The 23,414-nt window shown below is 59.0% G+C and overlaps 2 protein-coding genes across 2 annotated transcripts in view; one reads left to right on the top strand and one right to left on the bottom strand.

Moving 5' to 3' along the window:
* ASXL1 (ASXL transcriptional regulator 1) overlaps positions 1 to 3,337 on the top strand; it is a 74,619-nt gene extending 71,282 nt beyond the window's left edge. The window contains 2 exon segments of the mRNA XM_044919033.1: positions 400 to 2,808; positions 2,810 to 3,337. Of these exon segments, the coding sequence (XP_044774968.1) occupies positions 400 to 2,808; positions 2,810 to 3,316 (2,916 nt within the window). The 3' untranslated portion in view covers positions 3,317 to 3,337.
* A 9,215-nt stretch (positions 3,338 to 12,552) lies between these two features.
* NOL4L (nucleolar protein 4 like) overlaps positions 12,553 to 23,414 on the bottom strand; it is a 32,947-nt gene continuing 22,085 nt past the window's right edge. The window contains exons 3-8 of the mRNA XM_044918915.1: positions 21,142 to 21,419; positions 18,883 to 19,068; positions 18,613 to 18,804; positions 18,219 to 18,341; positions 17,669 to 17,870; positions 12,553 to 13,656 (exon numbers count right to left, since the gene is read on the bottom strand). Of these exons, the coding sequence (XP_044774850.1) occupies positions 13,436 to 13,656; positions 17,669 to 17,870; positions 18,219 to 18,341; positions 18,613 to 18,804; positions 18,883 to 19,068; positions 21,142 to 21,419 (1,202 nt within the window). The 3' untranslated portion in view covers positions 12,553 to 13,435. The remainder of the gene's footprint in view (positions 13,657 to 17,668; positions 17,871 to 18,218; positions 18,342 to 18,612; positions 18,805 to 18,882; positions 19,069 to 21,141; positions 21,420 to 23,414) is intronic.

Here is a 23,414-nt window from a genome sequence, read left to right as displayed (position 1 = left end):
GAGAGCCGTTCATGAGGCTGACGTGATGGTCAGGGGGATAAGGTTCTTTTCTTCCTCGCTGCTTTGTTCACTCTGTTGAAGTTCTCTCTGGAGGTTAGAATCCTTTGGGGTTTTTTAGTCTTTTATTAGGTGGTGGTAGATTCTTTGTGCAGTAACTCACACAGTCCCACCAGAAATTAAATTTAGAAGCATGGCATATGACAGCCCTAGAGCAGAGTCGTCTAAGAATGGTGTGGTGTCACGGACAGCCATTTTACTGCCATTATTTCATTTTTTAAAGAAAATTATTTGATTCTTGAGGCTGTGTCCCCTAAGCTACTAAAATCTTGGTTTAGCTGTACAGTTCCTAGGTCAGATCACCCAGTCAATTAAAACTGTTTTCCAATTCTTCTCTTGCAGATTCAACTTTCACGTATCAAACCACCCTGGGTGGTTAAAGGTCAGCCCACTTACCAGATATGTCCCCGCATCGTCCCCATCACGGAGTCCTCCTGCCGGGGCTGGACTGGTGCCAGGACCCTCGCAGACATTAAAGCCCGTGCTCTGCAAGTCCGAGGGGCGAGAGGCCACCACTGTCATCGAGAGGCGGCCACCACTGCCATCGGAGGGGGGGGTGGCCCGGGTGGAGGTGGCGACGGGGCCACCGATGAGGGAGGTGGCAGAGGCGGCGGCAGTGGTGATGGTGGTGAGGCCTGTGGCCACCCTGAGCCCAGCGGAGCCCCGGGCACCCCTGGAGAGTGTGCGTCAGATCTACAGCGAACACAACTACTGCCGCCTTGTGCTCTGAATGGGGAGCATATCCAGGCTGGGACTGCCGTGTCCAGAGCCAGGAGAGAGGACCTGATTGTTCTCAGAAAGGAGAGCTGCCCACGGCAGAGGGTTCCAGATGTCCTCACAAGTGGACTGGAAGATGCCTCCCAACTCCCCGTTGCTCCCACCGGGGACCAGCCGTGCCAGGCTTTGCCCCCACTGTCCTCCCAAACCCCAGCCCCAGAGAGATCAGTTGAGCAGCGTACGTTGCATCTAGATGTTAGAACTGAACACGAGTCTGGTACCACTTCCTCGGAAAGCGATGATGAGGATCGAGGACCCTCTCTTTCCCCAGAGGGTTGTCCTGTGCAGTCTCTAGTGGGGGATGTTGTATTGGAAGGAGGACCTGGCCAAGCTCTAGACCGAGACAGTATCCCCACCATGAAGGATCCTGTGAATGTGACTCCTAGTTTCCCCACTGAATCACCATTGGCTGGTTGCCTGCAGGATAGACTGTGTGATGAGGAATTAGGACTTGGTGACTCATGCCCACCCACGAGGGAAAGTGCTACTAGACAAGAAGACTTGACAGCTGAGGCCCTCGTCTCTGATGGTGCTGCTCCTTGGGTGCCTGGCCTGTCAAAGGATGAAGCAGTGGGACAGCCTGGACCAGACTCCAGGGAACATGTCCCATCTGGTGAGCCCCAGGCCGTGGAAGAGTGGGAGAAAGCTGCCCCCCTCATTCCTGCGTTACCTGGGGAGTTGACAGCTGGGGAGGGCCTAGGCCACCCTGACCACTTCCCTTTGCTCTGGACAGTGCCACCTCGAGGGAGTGCTGATGCCGGCACTGGTAGCGACTGCAAACCGGTAGAAGGTGGAAGGTTGAAAATCAATGGAGACTCTGAAGCCCTGAGTCCTCATGGCGAGTCCACAGACACGGCTTCTGACTATGAAGGCCACCTGTCTGAGGACAACAGCAAGGCTGACCCCAATAAGGCCACCGTGGTGAAGAGAGCCTTGGTGGCGGACACGGATGAGAAACACAGTTGGAACCACTCTGCTTCACTCTCCAAAGTGAACGGTGACCAGAGTCTGGTTACAAGGACAGACAGCATGGCTGCTACTCAGAGCTGGGTGTCTCGTGTATGTGCAGTCCCCCAAAAGGTTCCAGATTCCCTGCTGCTGGCCAGCACCGAGTACCAGCCGAGGTTCATGTCTCTGGGCAGGCCTGGGTCCTCAGCGGAGGCCACTAACCCACTTGTGATGCAGTTGCTGCAGGGTAACTTGCCCCTAGAGAAGGTTCTTCCTCCAGCCCAAGTCACCGGCAAACCTGAATCCCCACGCCTCCCGCTTACGAAAGAGCAGAGCCTTGGCGGCTCCCTGGGAGTGGGATCTTTGCAGGATTTGGCAGAAAACAGTTGCGCAGTTGGCAAGAGCAGCTCCCGTTCTTTAAGAGCTTCAAAGGAGCCTCTTCTACCTGAAAGCCTTGAAGCAAGCACTGGTCTTGCCAGGCTGGAGCCCACCCAGGCTCCTGGAGCACCTCAGAAGATTTCCAAGACAGTCCCAAGTCTAGACTCTCTCTGTCCAGGGACAGAGCTGACGGCTGCCTCTGGGAAAGTAGAAGTGGATTCCAAAGAGCAGTTCTCTCCTGCTAGTTCGGAAGATCAGAAGGAAGCCCGTGACGTGTCCCAGTGCAGTAATTCAAATGCTGCCCCAGGCAGAAGTCCCGGAAATCTCACTACCTCGAGAGCCCCTTGTTTCTCATCTTCAAACGCGATCTCCTTGGCTCCCGATCAGACAGGTCGGGCCCTGGGTAATCAGAACAGTGCTGGAGGCCAAGGGAAGAAGCTCTTTGGCCCCAGGAATGAGGCTGCAGCCCTTCAGCAACCCAGACCCGTGGAGCCAACGCCACTGCCCTCTGATGCCCCTCCTGGTTTTCCCAGTCGGAAGTTGGGGCCAAGCAAAAACTCTGTGTCCGGTGGGGTACAGACCGCCAGGGAAGACTGGGCTCCAAAGCCACCGCCTGCCTCTGTTGGCATCAAGAGTGAGAAGACTTTTGGGGGGGGGTCCTCTCAAGGCAAATGCCGAGAACAGAAATGCCACTGGGCCTGGTCCTCGGGAGCTGGTGGATCACTTGCAAGGGATGCCCTTTGTCCTTGACCTGCCCTTCTGGAAATTACCCCGAGAGCCTGGGAAGGGGCCTGGTCAGCCTCTGGAGCCTTCCTCCATCCCCTCCCAACTCAATATCAAACAGGCATTTTATGGGAAGCTTTCCAAACTCCAGCTAAGTTCCACCAGCTTTAATTATTCCTCCAGCTCCCCCACCTTTCCCAAAGGCCTTGCTGGGAGTGTGGTGCAGCTGAGCCACAAAGCCAACTTCGGTGCGAGCCACAGCGCGTCCCTCTCCTTGCAGATGTTCACTGACAGCAGCTCGGTGGAAAGCATCTCGCTGCAGTGCGCGTGCAGCCTGAAAGCTATGATCATGTGTCAGGGCTGTGGCGCGTTCTGTCACGATGACTGTATCGGACCCTCAAAGCTCTGTGTATTGTGCCTTGTGGTGAGATAATAAATTATGGCCATGGGAAAAGTTGTATACTTAGTGTGCGTATTTTGAGAATGATTGATCCTACATCTGTATACAGGATATCATTGATTTAAGAGACTGTGTTTCTCCAGGCGAGAGCACTCTTGCCCCTCCCTCAGATTTGTAGTGCTAAAGCTTACCCTCTGTCACTTACCACCTCTTCTGGGCCTGCTGGAAGGGTTTCCTGCCTGGCAACTCAGACAGAGCCTGGTGTGGCGTGGGGAGCCTGCCTCGACACCCAGAGGGACTTGAAACTGAAGAAAGAAGGTTGTGTTCTCCATCAAGGGAACTAACCTACCCGAACTGAGTAGGCATGTCAGTCTTCCACTGCCCCCCTCCCTGCCATCTTCCCTTCCGCTACTCCCTCTGGGGGAGCCGATGGCTGGGGAAGCCAGGACAGGGTTCAAGTAACTCCCAGCAGTGCCCACCAGGGGGCCCAAGCACCTGCTGACCTCAGGGTCACAGTCATTTGTCCGTTGACAGGAGCCAGTTTGACCTTTGGTTCTGTTGCCGAAGCAAATTTGGGACTTTCCTGTCTCGGTACACTTCACTGGCCCACAGGAGCTTTTGGAACCTTGAATAGACTTGCTCGGACAGTGGGGTCGGGCATAGGGTTGTCTTTCCTCTTAAAATGCCATCTGTAGACCTTGTGAGTCAGATGTCCAGATGTTTGGCAGGTGAATTCCTCTGCTTGACAGCCTCCCTGTCACTTTGGACTCGATGGGAGTGGGCATCTCCACGCACCTGTGTATGTGAAAGTCATTTTACATTTCAAAGCAGTGTGTGTTTCTTATTTTTATATTTTTAACTCTTTATCCTTAGATGTATAAAGTGAACTTTTTGGCTTCTGTAAGTATGCTCTATGCACCTCTAATGTTTTATCATGTATTTATATGTTGTACACAGTACTGGCCGATTCTGTAAATGGATGTATTGTACAGAGAACATGAGTGTCTCTCCCTTATTATCCGTCTCCTGCGTCATCGCATTAAAGCGGTGTGCTTCTCTCCGCCCATGTCAGAGCTGCCAGCGTGGCCCAGTGCCCTGTCCTGGTCGCCCAGTGGACCCGCCGTGGCCTGCAGGGCCACAGCCAGCCTGCCCGCGCTCCGCCGAGCAGACGTGTCTCGCCCCTCACGTCTCTGCTCTTCCGACCTTCCGCTGGCTGCTCGCTGCCATACGTGACAAATCACTGCCGCCAGTGTTAAGTGCTCTGGAGTCAAGGGTGAGTGCCCTGGGCAGCCCCAAGCAGGCTTTCCAGATCTGGCTCCAGGGTTCCCACCTTCAGCAATACCTGGGACCATCTGATGTCCTTTTGACAGCAGGTTGGGGAAGAAACAGCCACACCTGTTGCCTGCCTCTCTCCCACGCCACACTTCCAGCACATAGACGTCTCCGTAGTTGTTTTCCCTCGCCTTGCTTCCTGCCTTTATTTCTTAGACCTCGACTTGTTGCAGAGTCGAGAGCCCTCCTTTTTGACTTTGGTCTCCCTGTGTGAGTGCTTCTGTGTGAGGTAGAAAATTGGTGTGACCTCAGCAAGTCTCGTTTCACCTGAAAGACCTCTCCCCCCACCCCCCATTTCATCCACTGTGGCATTTTTGTCATCGGAAGCATGGGTGAGAAGATGGCAGTCACGTGGTGATGTTAATGTGGTATTGGCCAAGTCCGAGTTGTCAACTTTCAGAGTCTGTTTACCAAAGACAGGGAGCAGATCCTCTTCCTTCTGCCGTGACCTGTGGCAGCCTCTAGGCTACAGGTGGAAACTGGTCTGGTCCGTGGGGCTGCCCAGGGAAAGCACTGCTCTTGTATGTCTCGTGGTTTTGCAAAAATAAACCTGTACAGCCTGCGCTTGTGGTCTCCGTCGTCTTGTGTGGCCGCCCCGCTGGGCTGGGAAGGAAGGCCAGGAGTACAGAAGCCTGCTCGCTTCACCTTGCTTCCAGAGCTCATGTTCTCGGCCTGAAGCTCTTCTTCTGTGAGGTCAGTGCTGAGGGCCCGACTTGCCAGTTTCGGTGGTCTGTAGACTCTGGGCATGGCGGCGTGCCCTGGGAGCAGAGGTCTCACGAGAGCCGTGAGGGTGCTCATCCCAGCTGCCCCACGGAGACACTGCCCCAGAGATCCCTGACGCCTGGTGATCGGTGGGGGTGGTGACCAGCAGGCAGCCGGGAGGGGGATGCTGGCAAGAGAAGGTCGGACACTCGCTGAGTGGGCCTGAGGGCGGCAGGCTGCAGTCCCCGGACCTACCTGGAGCACTGGCGCGCAGCCGTCTGGGCTTAGCCGAAACTACCTCGGCGTAGAAGTAAGCCAAAAGTAAGCAAAAACCACGCTGGAAGTACAGATGAATGAAAATACGTACCCGTTAGCTCGTGTCCCCGGAACCGGTGAAAGGAGGCTGTGTGTGTGGTGCACGAGCTTCTGGGGAGCGGTTCGCTGCTCCTGGGCCCGGAAGTGCGGCTGGCAAAGCCGGGTTAGGTGGCTCTGCGGTGACCGGGCGGCCGCCTAGTGGCGACGCTGTGTGTACTAGTGCCATTGCTGGTCCGCGGGAGCTTAGCAGGCACTAGGATGCAGGGCCGGGACCTCCATCGCGAAGGGTATGGCGACGTTTGCGCGCAGGCCCTGCTTCCCACCGGCTCTGGGGCCCGGGCGAGGCTGCCTCTCTGCCCGCGTGCCCGTCTCTGAATGGGGACAGTAATTCCTACTTGGTAGAGTTGCTCGCGCCTGGCGCGCAGGACGTACTCCCGACTGTTCACTTGCACCCGGTCAGGACAGTAGTGCCTGGACTTGGAGCAGACGTCTGTGTGGCTCCTGCCACCTGCCTGCCCCTAGGCCCCGAGGAGGGCTGTGGGGAGGTGGGCCTCCCGCGCGGAGGGGTGGTGCGTCCTTTCCCGGGACATCTGGCTCTTGGCCTCACGCTATGGTGGTTGAGGACGCGGTCCTAAGTTGAGAGACGGAGTTCCTGGCAGGGGAGACTGTTTTACTCATGAGCTAAAGGATGAGAAAACCTAAAGCCCAATAATGTTTCAGAATATGGAAAAGATACTATTTTACTGGCCTGGTGAGCATCATGACTGTTTTATGTCCATCCTGCTCTTAAGTCAGATCCTGCTTGAGAGGGGTGTGTGGGTATGTGTGTGTGTGCTGAATAGAGTAGCCCGCTGATGATCAGGGGCCTCGGGACCAGAGCATCTGCCTGCTTGCCTCCCGAGAGGAGGTGGCACGGCTGTGTTGTGCTTGTGTGGGGGCATCGTCTAAACTGATGGGGAAAGTGGGCTTTGTGACCTTGGAGACTAGGACTTGAAACCAAATGTTGACAGTGCCCCACGCTTCCTCTTGCCTCCATGCATCAGTTTGAAAGCCTGGACTAACTACCAAAAGATGTAGACAAAAGCTCTATCAGGAACATAAGCGTGACAGAGAGACAGCTGTCTGTGCAGTGGCTCTTAACCTTTCTTGGAGCACAGACTCCTTGGAGAACGTGACCGAAGCTCTGGACCCTCTCCCCCAGGAGTGCACATCCACATGAAGTTGTGCAGACTATTTCAGAAGGCTCATCTGCTCCTTAGGCAGCTGGGACCCCTCATTTAAGAAGCCCCCTGACTGGTAATAAATCTAATAAAATCTGGATTTATACAAAAGATCAAGGAGGGGAGCCGAGGACTTTGCAAAGGATTCTTTTTTTTTTTTTTTTTTTAAGATTTTATTTATTTATTTGAGAGAGAGAATGAGAGACAGCACGAGAGGGAGGAGGGTCAGAGGGAGAAGCAGACCCCCCCGCTGAGCAGGGAGCCCGATGCGGGACTCGATCCCGGGACTCCAGGATCATGACCTGAGCCGAAGGCAGACGCTTAACCAACTGAGCCGCCCAGGCGCCCATTTTGCAAAGGATTCTTAGTGTTCTGGTAAACTGGGTTTCCCTAGTGCGTCATAATTTTATTTTATTTAAATTCAGTTAATTAACATATAGTGTATTAGTTTCAGAGGTAGAATTCAGTGATTCATCAGTTGCATATAACGCCGGTGCTCATTACATCATGTGCCCTCCTTAATGCCCATCAACCAGTTATCCCGTCCCCACCCCAGCAACACTCAGTTTGTTTCCTAGAGTTAAGAGTCTCTTAGGGTCTCTCTCCGATTTCGTCTTATTTTTCCCCTCCCTTCCCCTATGCTCCTCTGTTTTGTTTCTTAAATTCCACAGGAGTGAGATCATATAATTGTCTTTCTCTGATTGATTTATTTCGCTTAGCATAATACCTCTTCACCATTATTTTTATTATTTTTTTAAGATTTTATTTATTTGACAGAGACACAGCGAGAGAGGGAACACAGCAGGGGGAGTGGGAGAGGGAGAAGCAAGGCTTCCCGCGGAGCAGGGGTCCCGATGCAGGGCTCCATCCCAGGACCCTGGGATCATGACCTGAACCGAAGGCAGATGCCCAACGACAGCCACCCCGGCGCCCCTCTTCATCATTATTTTTAAATTGCACTTATGTGTATGTTCTCCCCTTCCCCTCCCTGAGTAAAGGGAGGTGTTTGCCTGTTTTGTCAGTAAATTTTAGTTCACTGTTCTGTGGGGGCATTCCTCTTTGATGTTGTTCTGTCCACTGTTGACAACAGTGGTCCTGGGGCCCCATGTAAAGAAGCCAGACAGGGATCAAGCAACGCTTCTCTGTCCTTGAGCGAGGTCTCCTCCTCCTTCCATCCTGTGGAGCTGCTGCGCTTCATCCAGAGGTAAGTGCTTTCCTGGCGCCGCCAGCGTGCTCTGCGGACAGTGGGGCTGGGCTCCGGATGCGCTGGCCCAGGTCGGGGGTTTCGTGGTCCCTTGGTGATTCTCAGCAGGGGTAGTTTGGGTTAGGACAGGCCTTTCATGGTATCATTGAGGCATTGTGGCCCTTGGTCCCTACGTTGCGTGAAGAGAGGCATGTAACTGCTGTCTTTGGCTTTCACAGTCCCTGCTAATCTTATGAACCTTGGCCCCACACTGGGTTCCCTGGGTGTGGTGGCTTCAAGCTATCGCCCCTCTCTGTTTATCTCTTTCATATGTTTGGATATTGTACAGAATTTCGGTTTTAGGAAGATTCTTCTGCCATTACAAAAAACAAATGTTTTAAAAACTGCCATGCAATGTGTATCTGTACACACACACACACACACACACACACTTTTAACAGTAAAACTAACATTTATGCTTGCAACTCGCAGAATTGCTTTTAAACTCATGACAGGTTTGGCCCCAGCCATATTCCTGCAAGTTTTCCTCAAGGTTTAGCCTAAATGATCTACGTAGGATGAAAAAAGTCTGTGCACAAGTAAACAGCCCTTTTCCCTCAAGGTGGGCTCAGGAGTTTTGGGTCAAACGGAACATCAAGTGCTGAAGGTTCAGGCCCTCAGTCTCCCAAGCCAGCACCGAGGGCCGGCGTGTGCGAGCCTGGTTTCAGTGGGCCGGGGGCGGGCAGGGAGGACGTGCGTCTGCGGGGTGGGGACCGCTGTGCGCCCCCGGGAGTACACCTGCCGCCCGACGAGTGCCAGTGAAGGTTCATTTTCTTCTCTAACGGGCTGGGTGTCAAAATACATGACAGGCTTATTCGTTTGAGGACGGTGTCCCGAGGCCTTCGCGGTGGGCTGGCGCAGCGGCCGGGAGAGGCGGGGTACTTACCAGCAGAGCCAGCAGAGCGGCGGGGCGGTGCTGCCCTGCACAGACGTGCAGGGAAGAGAGCTAGCTGGCGGGGCTGTTGAGAGGACACGGTGGGAATGAAGCATCCGGTTTGTTATTCAGTGTTTATTAAGTAGATTCAGTCTTATATATGATATACAGATTCAAAAGAAAAAGGATTCCACATACTTAAGAAATCAGTGCATTTAGCAAGTAATACCATGGAGATAACAGCTCGATTAACAGCTCATTGGTCTTTTGTTAAGTGAGGGAGAGGGACTTGGCCTGTGCTAGTCATTCCACAAACAGAACAGAATTTAGTTGCATCACATAGAGAAGACACATTCTAAGAATTAAAATATTAAGCCACATTTACTGGAAAAAACTCACTCTATAGAACACAAATCCTTTTTATAGAGCATCGAGGAGGAAGTGCTCACCTGCTTAGAAGAGCCACGTTAAGTTGCATAGGTGCATATCTGTAAAAATATAATTTAGAGATGTAGCCATTGATTAATCAAGAGTCACCTTTAAAAGTTGGTGCCATCCACGGTTTGTCTTAAGTGCCACATGCTTACCGTCTGGAGTCCCCTGCCCCTCCTCAGAAGTGATGCCTCCGGAGCGAGCTGCCTCCAGGGGAACCCTGAAGGAATGCTGTACCATCCGCACTGCAAGTCCTAAAAGCTCATCTCAGGGAATTTGCGCACTCCCAAAACATGTCTGAATTATACCGGAGGACTGACAGCCTCTTGGGTCGTCCCTAAATCCTGGGTGGCTTGACCCTGACGGTCCCACGAGTCACCTTGACCTCCCCACTGCCAGGCTGCTGGGAGACCTCCAGCCGCCCACAGCTCTGCCGCGAAGTCCCACTCGCATGCTCCGGGAGTCCACGCAGGTGCCCACCAGCAGCTGCTGGGACGTCCCCGCGTCGCCCCCTGCTCCTAATGGACCATGCCACAGAGGCATATGGGCCATCTGCTGCAAGAGAGTTTTCCGAGCTTAGAAAAAGTTATTTTTCAGCAAATCTTGAGTTCTGTGTTGGGTAGGATTTTTGTTTTTGTTTTTAGGTGGAAACATAGGTAAAAAGAGAGGTTTTTGTTTTGTGGCTTTGCTAAGCAGATGAGCTTAGTGAGGTGCACCTTCCTCCTCAAGAGCGAGTCTTGCAGAACACACAGGGACTGGGGTATCTGTACATGTAAACAGTACACTTTCACTGAGTCCAAATTAGGAGCAAAAATACAAAGGTTCACATTGGTCTTAGGTAGATACAGGCGAAAAAGGATTGAGCTGTTTAGCTCAGAAACAACAAAAACAAAGTTTCTAAAGCACCACTAAATTATATAAAAATCAGACCATGGACAGATTGAAACTGGTATTCTGGTGAAATACTTTACTATCTTGTAAAAAGTTTTACAAAAAATTACAAATTAAAAGTATCAACCCTCTGAGTTCAAAGCAGCATTTTGAAAATGAACTGGTAGTTAATCCTGTAACCACCCCTGGAGTCGTAAGTGGCCCTTAGGAATAGGGATGGCCGGGTTCCACCTGTTTGAAATCCTTGAAAACCCTGCTAGCCCCCTCCTGTCCCCCTCCCCCTCAACACTGTCCTGGGGTATAAACTGTACTGGAGGTGACGGTAAAATGAATTTCAGATGGGTCACACCATTTCTGGTCTACTAGATGTGTACCACGAAGACCAAATTCCCCTTTCTCCTGATTCTACCCTTCTGCTGGAATTAGCCCCCTGCAAAGACTCTGGAATCGGTATATTCTACTCTTGAGTTACCTTTTAGCTTAGGATCCCCAGTGATGAATTTGTGCCCTGAGGCCCTCCGTGAGAACTTTAAATGGCTGCGGGGCAGGGCGTTGGAAGCTCCCTTTGGGAGAAGGCAGTCCCTGGGGTGAGGGTGAGGGTGGGACAGCAGTGAGCTAGGTCCAGCAGAACCAGCTCTTTGGTGCTCTCCAAGTCAGAAGGAGTGGGGAGGGGTTGAAGCTGCATCTCTGAAAACAAAAGCAAAACAGAACAAGTTCCCTGACTGAACTAGCTAATGGAGTCCTGTTTCCACACAGCGACTTGCTCCTGATTCTGCCCTCAGCCGGGCATCAGGCGTAGCTTCACAGAGAAGGAGTCCCCCGGGCGGCGGGGTGACGGTGGCAGAATCCACTGTCCCGGAGGGGCCGCGTGGCCTTGCTCGCACACCCGTGCGCCCGCGCTCAGGCAGGCTGAGGTGGTCAGCTCAGAAAAGCGGGACCGCACGCCGAAACTGAGGCTGCTCTTCAGATCCAATCCCTAGTGTGGGGGTGCGGGCAGCTCCCAGGCCTCCTCTCTGCTGTGAGCAGAGCGCTGCGGTCGCGCCTGGCCTGGGGCCTGCCTCCGGGAGGGGGAATGACAAGTTAAGCAGTTGGTATCAAGAATTCTAAGGCGGCGATTGTCTCTGCCAGTTTTTAACATTAAGATTCTCACAAATTGCCTGGGGTAACATTTTGCAAAAGACCTACTGATTACTTTGTAGTATTGTTCACACACAAAAATAAATATTTACACAAATTGAAACGGCCGGGAGTAGCACTGAGCAGGTGGGGGCTGGACGCCTGGATGGCTGCGGTGGGGGACGGGCCTTGGGCGCGGGAGCTTGTGCTGTGTGAAGGGGGCGTCTCGGGTGTCCTGGCCCGGACCACAGGCCTGGAGATTGGCCAGATGGAAGGCAGAGGTGGTGTGGCTGGGGAGGTGCGGGGGCTGCTGGAGGCTACTCGAGAGAGGAAGGACTACCCCCGACTGCTGGGGGCTGGAAGTAAGCACGGGGTGGGGCACCCTACCTCTCAGAGCTCTGGAGCCCCCCCCAACCCCCCCGGTGGTCTGCCATAGTGCTGGGAGGCAGGTAGCTGCAGAAAGCTGGTTTGGGAACGGGTACCTGCTCTGGGGTCGAGTGGCTGTGGCCGTGCAAGGGTCCACGTGGCCCTGGCTCCCCTGGGGCCGCTCTGCTCTGAGGGAGGAAAGGCTACAGAGGGCTTCTGCCGGCTCTGGGTGGGGGGCGGGTAGAGGAGAGCTGCTGTCATAGCTACGGAGTGTCGCACGGAGAGGCCCCGGGGGCCCTCTGAGGTGGGGGAGAATCCCTGGTTTTAGCAGCACTGGGAGGTATTGCACTGAGCAAGAGGAAGTGCCTACTGGGGAGGAAGGACCAGGCCGGCCTTTGCTTTTGCCCTTTTTCACACTCCAGGGTTATAGGTTTCTTCCAGGACTGGCCCCTCCAGAAGGGACGAGGTCCTCGGAGAACCCAAGTGGGTTCTACTTCTGTTGATGGTCCCTTTACTCCAGCCACAGGGGCAGAGAACAGGAGCTGCAGTCCGACCAGGGGCTCGCAGCTGCTTTTCCTGTTCGGTGGCTGCCTGACAGCTGGGGGCCCACCCTGAGGAAACAGGCCCTTCCCGGCACGTGTCCGAGGGCCCTGGGCCTGTGTGGAGAAGTGTTCAGACCCGGCTCCCTGGGGGCAGGTGAGGGCAGGGGCCCTCCTGGCCGGCAGCTGTCCCCCAGCTGTCTGTCCTGGTAAGCAGCCAGGAGGGCTGGGGCCAGGGGGCTGCAAGCTGCTCCAGAGGGTCACAGCCCTGCCCGGACTCCAGCCCCTGGCCACCCCTCTGGACTTGTCTCCCAGGCAGACACCGTGTGTGGGGGAGTCGGGAAATAGATAGCCGTTCAGAAGGGGCTCAGGGCACATCCTGGAAAAAGCCCACGCTGGAGTGTGAGGTAGAATACAGGTGGCCGTGTGACTGGGGCTTCTGTGGAATGGGGGTGGGGGAGCCGTTTTTGTTTGTCTTTGCTTTGCACTGGGTGTGGGTGAGGTCCTCCGGCTTGGCGGTGCTGGGCGCTGGGAAGGACAGCCAGCCCGGCGCCCGCCCCACCGCACCCCGCCCTGCCGGCCCCCAGCCCGCGCCAGTGTAGTGATATGGAATGTTAGGTCACAGGGATACATCCTTCTGATCAGACAGACACAGACTGGCAATCTGTACAAACACAAAAGAATCCATTTTCAGAAAAATAAATTACTAAGGGGAGAGGAAGAAAGGGTCCACTTTGTTTTTCTCAATAAATATGCAATTCTGCTCACCTAAGACTTGAAAGGTAATTATCTGGGGGTGGGATTCTAACATCAGGGTCCACGAAGATGATTCTAAATAGAGCTGCGTCCCCAGCGCCTTGTCAGGGGAGCCCCAGCCCTTCCAAAGCTGCCCCATTGGCCTCTTCCAAGCAGGTCAAAGCACCCGTGTGGTGAGATTCCAAAAAAAAAAAAAAAAAAAAAAAGTGTCCTTGTGCCCAAAGTCGCAGGTGCTTGGCGTGTGGCTAGAAACAGCTCTTTTGGATCCCACCTCTTTCGGAAAACAAAATGTACCAAGTGGTGAGGCAGGAAGCCGGGCCGGGACAGCCTCCTTCCCTAGGGTAGTGCACTCCAGGTGCCGCGGGGTCAGTTCTGCTGTAAAATGAGGTTTTCCAGTTCGTCCGCGGAGCGCAGCAGGAAGGCGGCGGACTCTCGGTAGCCGGCGATGAGCTGCCGCACCGCACTGATCTCCGTGGGGCTGAGCTGGGCGGCGGGCATGGTCCTGCTGGTGCTGTTGCTGGAGGGCGTGGGCGTGGGCGTGCTGGAGGCCGTGGCGGCCCCGCCTTTCATGCTGAGGTCGGTGGGCCCTGTGGAGGGGACAGCGCGGTGAGGAGGGGGGCCGACAGCTCGCAGGCTATCTGGGAGGTGCCGTCACCCTGTGCGTCGTCTTGGGGGCCTGCTGTGGCTCGGGCCTCGCGACAGTTGTACCCTAGCGCCTAGAACGGGACCCGGTACCAGATGAGACGTGGGGTTCTCTGCTAACCCTCAGGGCGGTCCTGCAAGGAAGGGGGCCTTATCGTTGACAGGTGGCAGCTGGGGAGGCCTGGAGGTCGGAGGTTTGCCCCTGGTCACGCGGTGAACGTGTGCGCGCGGCTGCCTTCCGGGCAGGGGGGCCCGCGGCAAGGGGCTCGGCCTCTAGCTCCCTGGCCCTGCTCGCACCTCAGCGGCTTGCTGAGGACCGGTGGGTAGACCGCGCTCCCCTGGGAAAGGAGGCGGCCTCCGGGCAGCGTGGGCCTGACCCCGTGAGAAAGGCCGGCGGCGTCGGCCTGTGCCGTACATGTGGCCATGTGCCGTTTGTCCCGATGCGGCGGCTGTTCAGGACGCTGCAGGTAAGCAGGCACCTTACACCCGGAGAGAAAGGAGTGTGTGGAAAGCCCTGGAGTCCAGAGTGGAGCCACAGGAGACCAGGAAAAGAAACACCCATGTGTGTGCTCGGACCAGGGAGGGGCTTCTGCCAGGTGGAGGAGAGAGGCCAGGTGCCCTGCTTGGCTGTGGGAGAGGTCAGGGCCAGGCCAGCCGGAGGGTGACGGTGCCCTGCAGGGGAGGGGCTGGGAAGGACAGGACCCAGCGGTGCTATCGGGGGAAGTCCCCTCTGCCCTCAGAACGGTGGCAGCAAAAGAGCCTGAAGTCTTCTGAAACATCCTAAGGGTGTGTGTGGCGGGGGACCACCAGGCCCTGTCTCCTCTTTGCCCTTCCCCAGCCGCTCCACGGGGGCATCGCAGGCTTTGGCATCAGGCTCGCCTGAATTCAAGGCCTGCTCTGCCACGCTGCAGGCCACTGTTCCACACCCCTGAGCCTCGGAACCCGAGGAGGCTGCTGGGGGCTGAGCCAGGCCTGTGAAACTCTCAGCACGGCCGGGAGCTGCCAGGCCCACGGTGGCGCGGGGGGGTGGGGGGGATGGGCTTCCAGACAGGTTTTGGGGCTTTCTGAATGGGCTCCCAGGAGACACGGAGGCTCCTGGAATTTGAAACACATTCTTTTGAAGTGTTGAGCCAGAACACAGCCAAAGAAGCGCATGTCTGGGGGTGTGGGAGCTGGAGTGTCCTGGGGGAGGCCGTCTCCCCGCGCCTGCCCGCCGCCCAGTCCCTCCTCGCCCTGGGCTGGCTTACCCGGGCGGGCAGGCGCGGGAGGCTGTCCGTGCTCGTCAGCCGTCTCCCCACGACCCCGTGGGCTCTGGCAGCCAGCACCACTCATTACTGCATCTACAGGGGCCCTACAGGGGCACTCTCTGCCGCTACAGAGAGAGAGGGACAAGCTCGAGTCACTGGAGGCCTCGAGACTGGAAACAACACGCTGGGAGAAACTGGAAATGACTGCCGCTGAGGGGAGCTGGTGCGGCCCCTAACGGGGAAGGAGGCTGAGATGCGCCCATCCGTCACCGTCACCGAGGCGGTTTCCTCTCTAACCAAAGCACATGGCGTCAAGGAGGCAGACTTGGAAACGGCTTATGCTAAGGGACATCCTTGGAATTGAGAGTCCAGGGAGCAGCTCAGTCTGTAAAAACGAAATGCAGGGGGAAGGAGCTGGGCTATGACTTGGCTGGGAACAACAGCCGAGCAGGCGGTGGGCTCCCCTCGTGGTGGCCAAAGGGCTACGGGGACAGGTGGGGGGCGGGGTGTCTCCCCGTCGCCTCCAGACATGTGGCGGGTTCCCCTCTCTCCATCCCTCAGCCCTATGCTCAGAGCTGTCCTTCTGTCTCTTTCGGACGGGAGAGCGTCCCTACCTCCCGCAGCCCATCTGCTCTGGGGCTGACGTTCAGGAGTGGGGGCAGGAGTGGGCGCAAGTGGCCCAGCACCGCCAGAAAAGGCGGGCCAAGTGGATTCTATGGAAGCTCAGCTGCATCTCCCGCTGACCACCTGATGAGCACAGGGAGGAGCTCTGAGCCACCAGCGGGGCGGCCCTGCAGAGGCGCCGGGGTGACTGAAGGACGGCTGACAGGGCCGACGGCTGCTGGGGCGGGCAGCGGGACTGGGACTGCCGCCGGTGGTCTTCCTCCAGCCGCTGGGCTCCAAGCCAGTGCTCCCGGGACATGGGCTGCCCCGGGCCGGGAGGCGAAGGAGCAGATCTCTGCCTCCGTGACCTCCCTGCCCACCTCTACGGAAGCAGGGTGCTTACAGAAGGGGACAGAGGCCCCAGGAAGCACAGGGGCAGAGCCAGCTGCCCCCCTCAGAGGGAGGGCGGGCCGCTGCCGGAGCCCCTCTGGCAGGCGTGAGCAGGGCCCAGGGGGCAGCAGGCCCGGCGCCCTCCCCGGCGGCTGCAGCCGTGACACGGGCCGTGCTGCGCGGCACCAGGTCGGGGTTGGGGGGGGCCGCCACCGTCTGCGGCCTGGGAAGGACGGAGCCTCAGGCTCGCCATGTCTGTGCAGAGGTCCTATCCTCCCTGCCCTGGGACCTGTCTTTGGCTACGCTAACAGGGTCCCCACTCAGCAGGGCTGTCAGGTGGCTCTTCTTCCTGGAAGAAAAGCAGCCCTTCGGGGACAGCCGTTCCTCCTCTTGCCGCGAATGGCCGCTCAGGCGTCCGCCTCGGGGATTAAGGCCAGGCAGCCTCTTATTTTAGGTTAAGAGGCATTAGGAAGGGATGAGAAGTTAAGCCCAAGCAGCAGTCTTCCAGGGACCTGCACACACTTGCTGGTGGTAGGAGCGAGGTGAGCGGAGGGGGCTTTGGGCTTCCTGCCGTGAGCAGGGGCCCGCGCCTCCCTTGCTGCCCAGGAACCGTGAGGGGTCTCCTGCAGCCAAGGACAAGGGCTTGAGAGGAACTGTTCAGGCACGTTCAGCCAGGACCTCGAACCAGTTTCCTCGCCTGTGGGCGACACCTTCCTCCAACCTACTCAAGCAATTTGGGGTCGCCCTCAGCTCTCCTCCTCACCCCTTTGCTTTTGAATGACCCTCCGTGCACATAACTTCTGCCTCCTGTCCTTCTAATTCTGATCTCACCACGGGGGGCAGGCAGAGCGCAGTTCACAGCCCTCCTTTCTTAAAACCTATCAGTGGCTCCCACTGCACACACAACAGAATCCAGGTGCCCGGCCCAAGAGGCCCCGAGGTCACCCCCACCCACCCCCTGCCCATGCCCCGAGGCTGCCAGGCTGCTCTCCACCAGCGGAGGCCCCCGGACTCAAGGGGGGCGTCCACTCCAGTTCCCACTCGGGGCAGCGCCCAATGCCACAGGGAGGTCTGCGTCTTTTCAGGGACCGTTTCCCCAATCCGGGGCTGTGTCCCATCTAGGGAATCACCAGCTTCAGGGGGTGGAGTAGGGGGGGACAGATGGTTCACTGTGGCCCCAGGTGACCTGGATGGGCTCCATAGTGAGAGCAAGGGCTGAGGCCTGGAGAAGGCAGTGACCTGCCCAGAGCCACTCGGCGGGCCCCCCAGGCCACAGCAGAACTGGGCCGCACCTGGGCTAGATGCTAGCTCTGCCACCAACTCCCAGTGACCACCTCACTGAGCCTTGGTCGGTCGTGGGCAAAGCAGGGGTGTGGAGAGGATTTGACTCAAGTAGAGCAGGGCCTTGGCTGCAACTCTGGGCTCACGGTAGCCCTCAGGGAGCCGAGGCAGGGAGAGGCCCGGCAGAGCATCCACTCGAGCTCTGGAGCAAGCCGCCTCGGGGGCGAGAAACGACCAGTAGGCTTTTTGTTTTAACTGCCTGAAGTTTTCCTCACCTCTCCATCAAAGGACTGGCCGAGACTGTGAAGTGGGGAAGGTCCCTGAGCCACGAGGGAGGCACCTTCCCCGCCTGCCCTGCCCCCTTCCCTGAGGCTGTGCTGCGCACGGACCTGGGTTCCGGTCAGGGAGCCAGAGAGCCTGGGTCCCCCGCACTCACCATTACTGTGATTTCCTGTTTGGAGGGAGGCAGGGGGCTGCAGGTTGCTGCCCAAGGCCCCGTAACCACGGTAACTGTAGTTGAGGCCGCCGTTGACGTACACAGGGTCCTGGGAGTAGGAGGAGGCTGGCAGTGAGTAGGTGGAGTGGGTGATGGCTGCGGAGTCCCGGGAGTGCTGTTTGTCCAGGGCGATGGGCTCGTCCTACAGAGGGGGAGGAAAGCGCTAGGGAACCAGAGGGGCGGCCATCCAGACCCTTGTCCCTGGGACCCAGTGCTGTGACCTGCGGGACTCTGCTCATGTCTCCGTGGGCCAGAGTTGATCTGTCCCGGCCTAGCTAAAAAACACTGTCGGAGGCCACACCCCGGAGGGCGCAGGGCCTGTGTGCCCCACCGAGGCTCCGTCTGGCTCCGAGGATTGCCCGCCCCCCGCCTTCACCACCCACTGCACACCGGCTGGCCTGGCGGGGGTTCTGCCCAGCCTGGGGGTCTGCGGCATGACCGCCGGCCGCCCTCTCACCCCTGCTGCCCGGGGCTGCTGGGGAGCAGGTACCTGGGAGGACTGGTAGATCTCCAGGCGCATCCTTTTGGCTGCTTTTCTCGTCTCGCTCTCGCAGGCAGCTGCCAGGATGTTTTCGGCCATGGCCGAGGTCAGGTGGGGAGGCGTGGGTCTGGTCTGCAGGCACAACGGGGATGGAGCCCGTGTTGGGGCTGACCCAGACAGACCCCTGCCCTGGAGGGGGCTGGCACAGGGCTGGGGTGTGGGCTCCGGGCCCATGCTCTCCGGAGCTCTGTAACCTCTCTGGGCCTCAGCTCCCTCTGTGAGTCCGGGATCGCTGGGTGGAGGGCAAGTGTCTGGCCAGGGGGCCGCCCAGGGGCCCGGCGGGTGTGGCTGCAGGCCCGTGGCAGTGCAGAGGGAGCGGGGCGGACGGGGAGGAGGGGCTCACCATCTCCATGCCGTTCTTCTTCATGCGCCGGCAGGACTTGAGGTACGTGCGGATGCGCTTGCGGGCCCGCTCCTGGAACTCGGGAAATTGCCGGCTGCAGGACTCGATGATGGCCTGGATCTTCTCCTTGGGCTGCTTGGAGATGGGCACCATGCGGTCCAAGTTCTCGTCCACAAAGAGCCGCACGAACATCTGGGGGAGACACGGGCTGTGGGAAGGGCTGGCCGTGGCTGTGGCCCCCACTCCCGCCCCGCCCATCCCTCGCCTCACATTGAAGGCCTTGAGGCGCTCGGGGTCCATGCCCTCGGAGTCGTTCATCTTGTCGTTGTCCTCGTGGTCATCGTGGTCGTCGTCGTCGTCATCTGCTGTGGGGGCCCGGCCCACCGTCAGGTCCTCAGGGCAGCCACTGACCTCAGTCTTGATGGAATCATAGCTCCCGGAGCTGTAAGGGGGCGACTGAGAAAGGGCAAGGGCCGGAGGGTCAGACCGGGCCCGCTTTCGGCCGGACAGCCACGGTGAGCTTGGGGACCGGGACGGTGAGCACGCCCGGCTGCCGCATGAGCCACAGTGTCGAGGTCCCGCGTCGCCTCCCCTCCCTGTTCCCTTCAGCTAGGAATCGGAGGTGCCAGTGTCGCCACCCCGCCCTGGGCGGCCGGAGGCAGGACTGCCCGGCCGCAGCGGCGCCAGCAGAGGCCCGGGGCCCCGGGGGTGCTGAGCAGAGGTGGCGGCGCTGTGCTGGGCCGCTGAGCCCACACCGGGACCTGCCACATCGTGCGAGGGACAGGCAGACGCAGGAAGGGTTCCCACCACCAGCCAGCCTCTTCTGGTTCTGCTGAGACTGGTTCTGGCTTTGGGGTTTTCCTCCCTGATCCCCAAGGGGCGGCAGCCCTGAGCAGCAGCCGAGCTGTCACGCAGGCGGCGAGCGTGCTGTCAGGGAGGAGGGGACAGATGGGCTGGGAGAGGGAACCAGCTGAGGCGACAGGTCCCGTAGGCAGAGTGCATCCCCGAAGCTCCCGGGCTGGGGTTCTCCTGTCTGCTGCCACCCCCGGGGAGACCCTGTGAGCCCCCACGCAGAGTGTGTGTGTAGAAAGGGGGAGTGGGAAGCAGGCCCGGCCCACCAGCAAAGAAGGGACCTCCGCTGCCTGTTCCCACCGCAGGAGCTGCTCCCAGAATCAGCCCCTTCTGGGGAGCACAGCCCCTTCTGGGGAGCACAGCCCCTACTGAAGAACAAACGCATGAAGATGGACACGGACCGGCGCCCAGTCCTGCAGCAGCTGCCACCACCGGGCTTCCTGTGACCGTCCCACAGGGATTGGCCCTCCCAGGGCCCCTGGCCTGGTGCCTGACTCTTGATCCACACACAGACTTGACAAGGGGCAGAGACACGGAGGTCGCCCAGCTTCCTGCTGGGTCATGCCGGACTTGCCGTGGAGAGGCAGAAGACCTCCCGGGCCCCGGGCAAGTCACGTGCCCAAGCCGCTCCTTAGCCAAGTCCTCGGCCAGGGCCGGAGGAGACGGAGACGGAGACCGCAGGACACAAGCTGCAGGTGGCACCGATGCCCCGTCTCACTTCCGTGGCCTGAGGTCACAGTGGCGAACGCCCCCTCCGCGGCTCTCCGCTCAGTGCAGGCAGCGGCTAGGCCTGCCCCTCGCACTTCGGAGGCGAAGGCCGTGCTCTGGCCAGTACCCGCTCCGTGGCCCGAGCTCAGACACACGGTGACAACTGAACACCCACTCGTCTGGAAAGAACTTTCCCGCGAGACGGGCCATCAGAGGCAAGCCCTGGCACCCACCCCACGCCCTCTGCAGCAGAAGGCGGCCCAGGGAGGGGGAGGAACCTGTGTAGGGGGACATGGCTGGCGCCCAGGGGCGCAGGGCTCTGAGAAGTCACCTCCGGCGCTGCCGCCCTGGCAGGAGAAAACTCTCCCGAGAGAGTTCCTGTGCCCAGTGCTCACCGCACCACGGCAGGAGACTTAGTGACCCAGAGGCAGCTTGCGGAAGTGTGAGGGGGGCCCCGGGAGGCAGGGGGCAGTGCTCGGTGGCGAGGGCACCAGCGTCGGCCACCCTTCCCCCACGAGCAGCCCACGTCAGCCTGATCTACCGAGTTGCAAACATCCACATCCCTGGGGCTTCAGAGGCCTCGTTCTTCCCCTGCACTGTCTGCGAAACAGGGACAGGCATGCAGAGGAGCCCCGAGAGGCGGGGCCTTGCTGCTCTAACCGGCAGCAGACTGTTCTGGGGGGGAGCGGAACGGGCCACACATCACCCCCACCTCCACTGAGGCCGGGGCCAAGCCCTCTTCACGGCTGGTGACACCTGCTCAGACAAGGGAAGGCCTAGCCTGAGGTCACACGCCGTGGGATCTCATTCCAGAGCCTCCGCAGAACGCCCGGCACGGCGGCCATGGCCTCCACGCTGACTTGGCGTCACGGCTCCGGGCACATAACCATTTCACGTCAGCCTCGCACCGCCCTGACATGCACAGGAGGAAGGGGGCTCACGGCTCCGGGGGCCCACAGCCCCACACACCTCAGGGGTGGTCTTCACCCCGTACTTGACACGGCTCCGCAGTCCATCGGTGCCACAGCCGTCGGAGGGGTAGGAGGGCGTGCCAAGCGCCGTGCCCGGCGGGAGCTTGTCGCACAGGTTGATGGGCTGATCTTCGGAGGTGGCGGTGAAGTCCATGGGGGCCACGGCGCCGTTGCCATTCATCTCAGGGAAGGCGGGGTCGCCCTGCGTGCTGCTCGATGTGGATGGGTTCAGGGTGGAGGAGCCATTGCCACTGCCACTCTCAGAGGAGGAGTCATCTGCAACAAGAGGCCTGGGTGTGAGGCTCCCCGCAGCACCTACTGTCCCCTAAGGCCCCCTGGGGGATCGTGGCCACGGCAGCCCCAGGGAATACTTGCCCCATCCTGTCCTCACCAGCATCTCTGGGCAGGAGGTGAGCATGGCTGTCCCCTGAGGGGCTCCGAGAGGCCAGCTCTGCCCCTAGCCGATGTAGGGGCACAGTCCCTCTGCAGGAACCAGGCCATCGGGGTGGAGCGGCCGTGGGGCGTGCAGGGCACGGTGGTCTCCGGCACTCCACACCCGAGGCACCACGTCCAGGCTCAAGGGAGGCCCGGCTTCAAGGGCCTGGGAGTGCGGGGCTGCATGCCAGAGGTCCTTGGATACCCCAGAGGTCGCTTGGGGCCTGACCGGCACCCCGCCTTCCTCTAACTCACCGCTGCCCTGCCCCTTCACACCCTCTCCCCACAGCAGGCTCTCAGCTTCCTTCATCTGCCCAAGGAGAAAGGGCTGATGCCCCACTGTGCCCCCCACCCCCTCAGTTACCCACTCCTTCCTGCAAGCAGGCCCCGCCTACCCACAGTGTGCCCCCCACAGCCGCCTTTGGGGTCAGGCCACGTGGCCTTGGACATCCGGAGCCAGGGCTCCAGGGTCTGGGCTCTGCATTCCCTGCACCTCAATGGGCCCTCGCCGCTTTCCAGAGGTGACAGCCCGACAAAGCTCTGCTGAGGGCGCCCCCTGCTGCGGAAAGCACAACACTGCCTGGGGAATCCGGGGAGACAAACTTGAACGAAGGCGCTAGACATTTTCAGATAAAATTCCAGGCCCCTCTCCTCAATCCAGGCCCAGCCTCCTGCTTGATCAGCTGAGACGGCAGAGGCCAAAGCTACTCCGAGCTCCCAGGGTCACTGTCAGGTGAGTACCGCGTACTTCCCGGTGGCGCCCAGGTGCCCGGGTGGCCCGGCCCCAGCACCCAGAGCCGCTGGGGGAGGGGCAGCCACAGTGAGCCCTGATTGCCTCCCAGGCCGCCCCTTCCCCCAGGCCAGGGTCGCGCAAGACCCCACCCCCACTCTCCCAGCCAGCAGATTATGAAGATTTAGTCCCCGGGGCTGGGCATTGGGCACGCGCACCGCCAGAGCGTCCCCATGGCGACCGAGCGGCTCTAGCGCCCCAACCAATCGCTGGCCTCCCGGCTGCCCGGGGGCGGGGCCGGGCTGCCCATCAAGCCGCCGAGCCCTGGGCAGAGGGGGATGGGAAAGGCCGCGGCGAAGTGGCACCCCTCCCCCTCAACTGCCGCAGGTCCCCCGGGCCAGGCTGCCCCTCCCCTCCTCCTCCTCCTCCTCTTCCTCTGGGCAGCCACCGCTCCCTGCATCCTCCCGCAGGTCAGCTCCAGGCTCGAGCCGCCCCACAGCTTCCCTGCTTGCTCCGCTGCACCTCAAGAGTCCGTGTGCCCCCCTGTCCCCGGGCCTGGGGCCCTGCAACCTCTGGGCCCTCACCACCCATCTGCCGCCCCCCCCACCCCATCACAGATGGGCCAGGTTCTCCTAACGCAGTATCTCCAGCAACCGATCTAGACGTTTGTGGAATGAACAAATTACCCAGCAGTATTTACTGAGCACCTACTGCAGGCTGGCCCAGTCCCAGGCTGGGAAACGGAGTCACGATGACAACCCGGGTGCCAGCCCTCCTGGAGGGACAGACGCACATTACTGAACCACAGGAGAGTGGCTGCCCTCCCTCCCCTCAGTCCCACCCCGGTCTCCACCCTACATTTTTCATCACTCCATAACCTTCCTGTTCTCCACAGCCTGCTGAATAATATAGAAAAATACAGTCCAGACTCCCGTGGGCTGTGTTCTTAGTCCCGTGACTTCTGTAGCCCGGGTCCCACTCTGCTGGCCACCGTGGGGCCTCATGCCTTCAGGCCTTCACTTGGGCTCTGCTGTCTGCCTGCCATGTTGCTTCCAGCTCAGAACATTTCAGTCCACTTTCAAGGCCTGGTTCACTGCTGCCTCCTT

Source organism: Neomonachus schauinslandi, chromosome 10 (assembly GCF_002201575.2).
Source record: "Neomonachus schauinslandi chromosome 10, ASM220157v2, whole genome shotgun sequence".
Taxonomy (NCBI): Eukaryota; Metazoa; Chordata; class Mammalia; order Carnivora; family Phocidae; genus Neomonachus; species Neomonachus schauinslandi.
This window is presented reverse-complemented; position numbering and strand designations above follow the sequence as displayed.